The sequence below is a fragment of the Haliotis rubra genome, unplaced genomic scaffold, assembly GCF_003918875.1.
Source record: "Haliotis rubra isolate DU_JTF1 unplaced genomic scaffold, ASM391887v1 Scf2030, whole genome shotgun sequence".
Lineage (NCBI taxonomy): Eukaryota > Metazoa > Mollusca > Gastropoda > Lepetellida > Haliotidae > Haliotis > Haliotis rubra.
Genome location: NW_025766038.1, coordinates 67,603 through 73,975, shown reverse-complemented (window position 1 = coordinate 73,975; position 6,373 = coordinate 67,603). Strand labels below are relative to the sequence as shown.

Genomic DNA, 6,373 nt, shown 5'->3' with positions numbered 1-6,373 from the left:
CTCCACACAAACATTGGTCACCTCATCAAACCTTGTCTTAATGTCAACCACCTTTGTCACTTCAAACACACTTTTGACACCACCAAAATGGAACAAACAAAATACTTTGAGCCCACCAGAATCACTTCAATCAATATTAATGTTACAACAGTGAGGTCACTGTAACATCACCTTTAATGCCAAAACACAGGTGAGTCACTCAGAACATCACCTTAATGTTAGAACACAGAAAGCCAAAGTTAGATTACCATTAATGTCAAACCTATGTGCAGCACTGATAGTTCACTGCCTCAGTGCTTGGATGTCCTTTTACTGGTCTTAATGCTGGTTCATCCCAAGATTTCAGCCAACATTAAACAACAGGTATCAAACACAAAGGGTTTAACTCTGTCCTGTATGTAATATAGAAACATAGCTTCCTTTGTTGTCATTGTAAATATACTTGAGACCTATTTAGGGTGATATGAATTATAGTAATTCGTAAGCTTACCGGGATGTTATTTCTTTTTGAGTGACCAGGTTTTTTTCCCAACTCCATTCAATGACATTTTACCTCCAAATGGCTAAATGTTCAGGCAGACAGGTGCCAAGTCCCGAAAAGTGCCGCCATAAGGATACGTGATTATCCAAAACTGGCCTCACAGTAGATGTGGAGATCAAGCGATATCTACATTGTAGATATTGGCAACAATTGAACTGTCATAATGTTAGTTGCATCATCAGTTAATGACCTCACACTGCTTTGACATCACTATGAACACAGCTGACAATGCTATGACATCATTAAAAGTTGGGATGATATCACAATGGTATGATGTCATAAATCTAAGGACCCTCACCTCGAGATCACCGCTGAAGAAGCCTATTATCAGTTTTGTGTTCAGATAAATCTGTTTTTACTGATAACTGATGAAGAATGATTTTGGATGATAATAAAATTCATTCCTCGTGTCTTTGGATACTGAAATATATCAATGACTTGATGATTAAAGCAAAAATATCCTCTGCAAACTTTGATATTTGTGTAACTTTAATCAAACTCGTGTTGACATATTTCATATCAGAAGACACTTCCTGGGTGAGAGATTCTCTATATAACTCCGATGTTACTCAAACCATGACCTGAGCATCTGTATTCATATTTCAGGGATCCAAACTCTACAGCTGCACTATATCATGCTTCTTGTTGTGACCGTCTGCAGATACTACGGAGCAATACATCAGGCTGGTCAGCAGGGATTGAAGCGATAGAGAACTCCATCCAAGAAGCTTCCACATCCACTGTATAGAGAACTCCAAACACTAGCATATACATCGAGGTATGTCCTTGTGTACCGCACGGCCTGGTCTGTCTGCAGTGGTGAGGGGTGGGTGGGATGGGGTGTGCATCATACTCCGTCAAAAACTCAAGATCTGTCTCTATTTTGCCGTAAAGCAACATTATATCAGATTATTTCATCTTGTAATGACAAATTTGTGTACAGGAGCATACAAGGTAACATCTATGAAAAAATCCTTGCTCCTCGTAATCTCGGGAGCCGTGTACTAGATCCTCTATGGCTAATGCCATACACTGTAACAAGTGTTGTGCGCTATAATACATTAGTGCCTCGTTCCGACAGTGTAGGGTAATGAATTGCAGACGAGAATCAACCCCAAAAAAAGCACAAGAATCCTTAATATCTCACTCTCAGAAATGTAATCGCAAATATAACATTTGCTGGCTTTGAACCTCTTTTTCTGGAAAGACATAATCTCACACTTTCATTAGGCGGCAGTGGTGCATCATGTCTGTGAGTAGTGGCTGGATGCTGACTTTGTGTTTACTAATAGACAAGATTTATATTCTACACAGAAGCATATGTTTGATATTTTGCTTGAAAAAAACATTTCAAGAAGATTATAGCTTTAACTAAATGATGAACCTGTATTTGCAGAACCAGTTCTTCATAACACAAATAGACAACTCATCCTCAGTGTCCAATGATGTGGGAAACGCGCTGTACAAGCGGATAATTCCAGCCTATCGGTAATAGAGAGAGTCTAGTTTCTTTGTTTAAACAACTTCTTATGTTAATGTTGTTACATTGTTATGATTTGTTAGTTTTTCTAGTGAGTGAGTGAGTTTAGTTTTAACCGCACTCAGCAATATTCCAGCTATATGGCGGCGGTCTGTAAATAATCAAATCTGGACCAGACAATCCAGTGATCAACAGCATGATCATCGATCTGCGCAGTTGGGAACTGATGACATGTGTCAACCAAGTCAGCGAGCCTGACCACCCGATCCCGTTAGTCGCCTCTTACGACAAGCATGGGTTACTGAAGATCAATATTCTAACCCAGACCTTCACGGGTTGTTAGTTTTGTAGATGTGAAGTAGCACTAGTGTTGTGGTGTGTGCTACATGTGTTTTTGTTGTCAGGGCGGGGGAGATGTTCCGCGTGTATGTGATGATGCCGTTACTGCCAGCCTTCGAGGGAGAGTTTGGAACACCAGGGGGCACTGCCCTTCAGGCTGTCACTCACTGGAACTACTCGTCTATATGCAGGGGAGGCAACTCTCTCATAGAGAAACTCAGCAAAGAAGGTAGGAAGGTTGTCTGCCTGTATTAGCAGCTGATACAATCAGAATTTGTTTTCTTACGTAGTGTTTATGCAACAAGTAACATAGTTTCTAATCACAGTTTGATACCAAGTGAGATGAAATGGGTCAATGTCATGTGCAAGATGCTTGCTCTTTGTTACATCATGTGTGCATCCAGATTTACTTCATGGCTGGAACATACAGTGGACCTTTTCATTCCTTTTTTAACAATGAAATTGCCACAGATTTAGAGTAATTGAACAAAGTCTGCCTGATTGAATTTATGCATCTTCTGAAAATCATTACATTTGTGTTTTGTTTGTAATTCCAAAATTTCAAGATATTTCTGAAACCTTTCAACTCTACCCATCCAACAAATTTGCCTGTGATATAGAATGTTAAACTAAGATGTTCCTGTTTCAGTGCCTGACCCTATGCAGTATATCATCTTCAATGGGCTGCGAACCCATGACGAACTCAACGGTAAACCAGTAAGTCCGCACATCCTATTGAGTGTTAGATCTGGTCCAGGACCTCAGGGACTAGTGGAAGGCTTGTCACTGCTTAGATTAACATGTAAATCAGGACAGAAAGTTTCTCTGGTGATACACCTTCCTGGTTTGCCATACAAGGGTGCCATTGCCATTGTTGTATGTTAATGCCAAGCCTGGTTCGTGGTATTCCTGATGCCTCATCCAGTGGATGCCCTGAAATGTTTGTCTGGCACACGATGCCTTTGGTTCAATATATAGAGGTTTGGGACCTCAATAATTCATATCCCTACACTCTCTAGTTCCAAGCATTCCCAGACCTATGTCTTGTTAGTAGTGCCACAGTTGCTATGGGAAGCCATGGAGTTATTCAGATTATGTGCTCATGCTGTTGATCACTGGACTGTCTGGTCCCTACTTGACCGCCGCCATATAGCTGGAATATTGGTGAATGCGGTGTAAAAATAAACTCTCACTCACTCACTCAGCTGATGTAGGGCTGTGAAGCTTCTGAAGGAATGTGGTATTAACATGGATAAGTTTACAGTACTTGTCATATGCATTTAGAATAGGGATTATATATAATGGTATGTCACAAGTTCTAATCAGCAGGATGTGCAGGAATGCTCCTAATCTGGTAGGCACACGGTGAGGTGTGTTTCCTGCTTGTGTACAGTGCTTCCCTTCTTACAGATCACTGAGCTTGTGTATGTGTACAGCGTTTCCCTTCTTACAGATCACTGAGCTCGTGTATGTGTACAGCGTTTCCCTTCTTACAGATCACTGAGCTCGTGTATGTACACAGTAAGCTGATGATCGTTGATGACGACACTGTCATCATCGGTTCAGCCAACATCAACGACAGGAGCATGCTGGGAAAGAGGGACAGCGAGATGGCAGTGATGGTGGAGGACCTCCCAAAGAACAAGTTCGAGATCTCGTTTGGGGATCGGAAGCACATGGCGGGCAAGTTTGCCTCCTCCCTCAGAAGGACCCTGTTCAAGTAAGTCACATCTGGTTGATATCATAGGTGGAGTTTCTTGAAGTCATTGTTTTGTACTACTAAGCTTTATTAGTAATAATCAGACATCTCATTCCATTTAAATACTGCTTGAAATCTAACAAGAATATTTTTTATTTCGTTTCATCTTGAAAAACAAAACTATAGCTGTCATAAGTAGGGTAGTATTTTACTGCTTGGATGTGTCACTGCCCAAATTTGGGGATTATACGCCGCCATCATAGGCCTTATGGAGCTTGTGGAACATATTGATGTTGAAGTAGCTTTTCCATGTTTTCCAAATGTGTCCGGAGCTTTGAACAATGTGGGATATGTTTCCTGGTCATGATAGCCACAGCCATTAGCTCTAGCATCTCTATACTGCTAGTGTTGTAGAGGCAGCATGGGAGGCTCAGTTGGCTGTGGGGAGTTGTGTCCCCTGGGTGTGCCAGTAATCTATCATAGTGGGTTCAAATCCAGTTCACACTGATTGTTCCTAGGTTTAGTCAGCACTATTTCCATACTCACTGGTTTCACAAAAGTAGTAAGGGTCTAGGACCAACATGTTTTAGAAATCTTTTTGTGGTTATTGCTCAATCATCTTTGTACAAACACATTGACATAATATCCACAGGAGATGCAATGCCGTGGCCTTTTTTCCATTGAACTGTTTGACTTGTTTCCATGCAGGAAGACTTGATTCTGGCCTGACAAAGATAGCAGGTTTCATTATGTTATTTGTGTATTACTTGCCTGCAGTGCATCTGCCCATACTTGTAGTAGCCTAGTTGAGATGACATATGAACCACTCCCTGCCTCAGGAGCAGTCCCCTCTGACGATGAGTGTCCCGGTGTGTCCTGTACCATGTCATGAGCTGTGTATTCCATGCCAAGTAGGGAAATATATGCTATTTTGTATACTGTTCTTGTGTATCCAACAACAAGGTTGAACCAGGAAGTAACTAGCTGCACTTTGTATCCTGCAGTGAGCACCTGGGGCTGGGAGATGCTGGCTATGAGGTGGATGACATTGTCTCGGACTCCTTCTACAAGGGTGAATGGATCCACAGGGCCAGCATCAACACCACCATGTATGACAAGGTAGGTTCTCTTGATGGATGTAGGACAAGGTGGGTTCACTTGATGGATGTAGGACAAGGTGGGTTCACTTGATGGATGTAGGACAAGGTGGGTTCACTTGATGGATGTAGGACAAGGTGGGTTCACTTGATGGATGTAGGACAAGGTGGGTTCTCTTGATGGATGTAGGACAAGGTGGACAAGGTGGGTTCACTTGATGGATGTAGGACAAGGTGGGTTCACTTGATGGATGTAGGACAAGGTGGTTCACTTGATGGATGTAGGACAAGGTGGGTTCTCTTGATGGATGTATGGACAAGGTGGGTTCACTTGATGGATGTAGGACAAGGTGGGTTCTCTTGATGGATGTAGGACAAGGTGGGTTCACTTGATGGATGTAGGACAAGGTGGGTTCACTTGATGGATGTAGGACAAGGTGGGTTCTCTTGATGGGTTCTCTTGATGGATGTATGACAAGGTAGGTTCTCTTGATGGATGTAGGACAAGGTGGGTTCTCTTGATGGATGTAGGACAAGGTGGGTTCACTTGATGGATGTAGGACAAGGTGGGTTCACTTGATGGATGTAGGACAAGGTGGGTTCACTTGATGGATGTAGGACAAGGTGGGTTCACTTCATGGATGTAGGACAAGGTGGGTTCACTTGATGGATGTATGACAAGGTGGGTTCTCTTGATGGATGTATGACAAGGTGGGTTCTCTTGATGGATGTTCACTGAGTAGGACAAGGTGGGTTCCTTGATGGATTGATGGATGTAGGACAAAGGTGGGTTCCTCTTGATGGATGTAGGACAAGGTGGGGAGGTTCACTGCAGGAAACAGCAGGATAGATGATGGAGCAAGTGTCATCGGTCAGCTGGCACTTGCTAGACAACTTTGTGACATGCAGAAGACGGAGGGCGTGGTGGATGGGCCAGTGGTGACAGTGTCAGCTTGGTAACAGCTGGGTTGGTTTGCCTCCTCCCTCTGTTTTGAGACTGGTTGTTGTGCACCATGGCTGCTTGTGAACTCACAGCTTGTCTACAGTATACATATATGAGGAAGTCAAGATTAAGCTGTTCATCTTGGGGAGACCCAATAGTCATGGGTTTGTTCCCACAGATGGGTAGACATCGTGGATCTTGGTAACATTGTCCGGGCTTCTGACTGCCTTCATAACACAACAGAACTTAGTGATCTGGTATTTGCTGGCAAACA

At 42.8% G+C, this 6,373-nt stretch overlaps 1 protein-coding gene across 1 annotated transcript; it reads left to right on the top strand.

The window, feature by feature from the left end:
• Positions 1-1,147: 1,147 nt before the first annotated feature.
• Positions 1,148-6,116, top strand: LOC124275865 (phospholipase D1-like; the record flags this gene model as incomplete). The annotated part of the gene is made up of 7 exons (XM_046711549.1): positions 1,148-1,283; positions 1,938-2,029; positions 2,426-2,589; positions 3,010-3,077; positions 3,857-4,080; positions 5,064-5,226; positions 5,967-6,116. Coding segments are annotated over 7 exons (997 nt in total), but the record flags the coding sequence as incomplete, so codon positions are not given.
• Between the last annotated feature and the right edge of the window lie 257 nt (positions 6,117-6,373).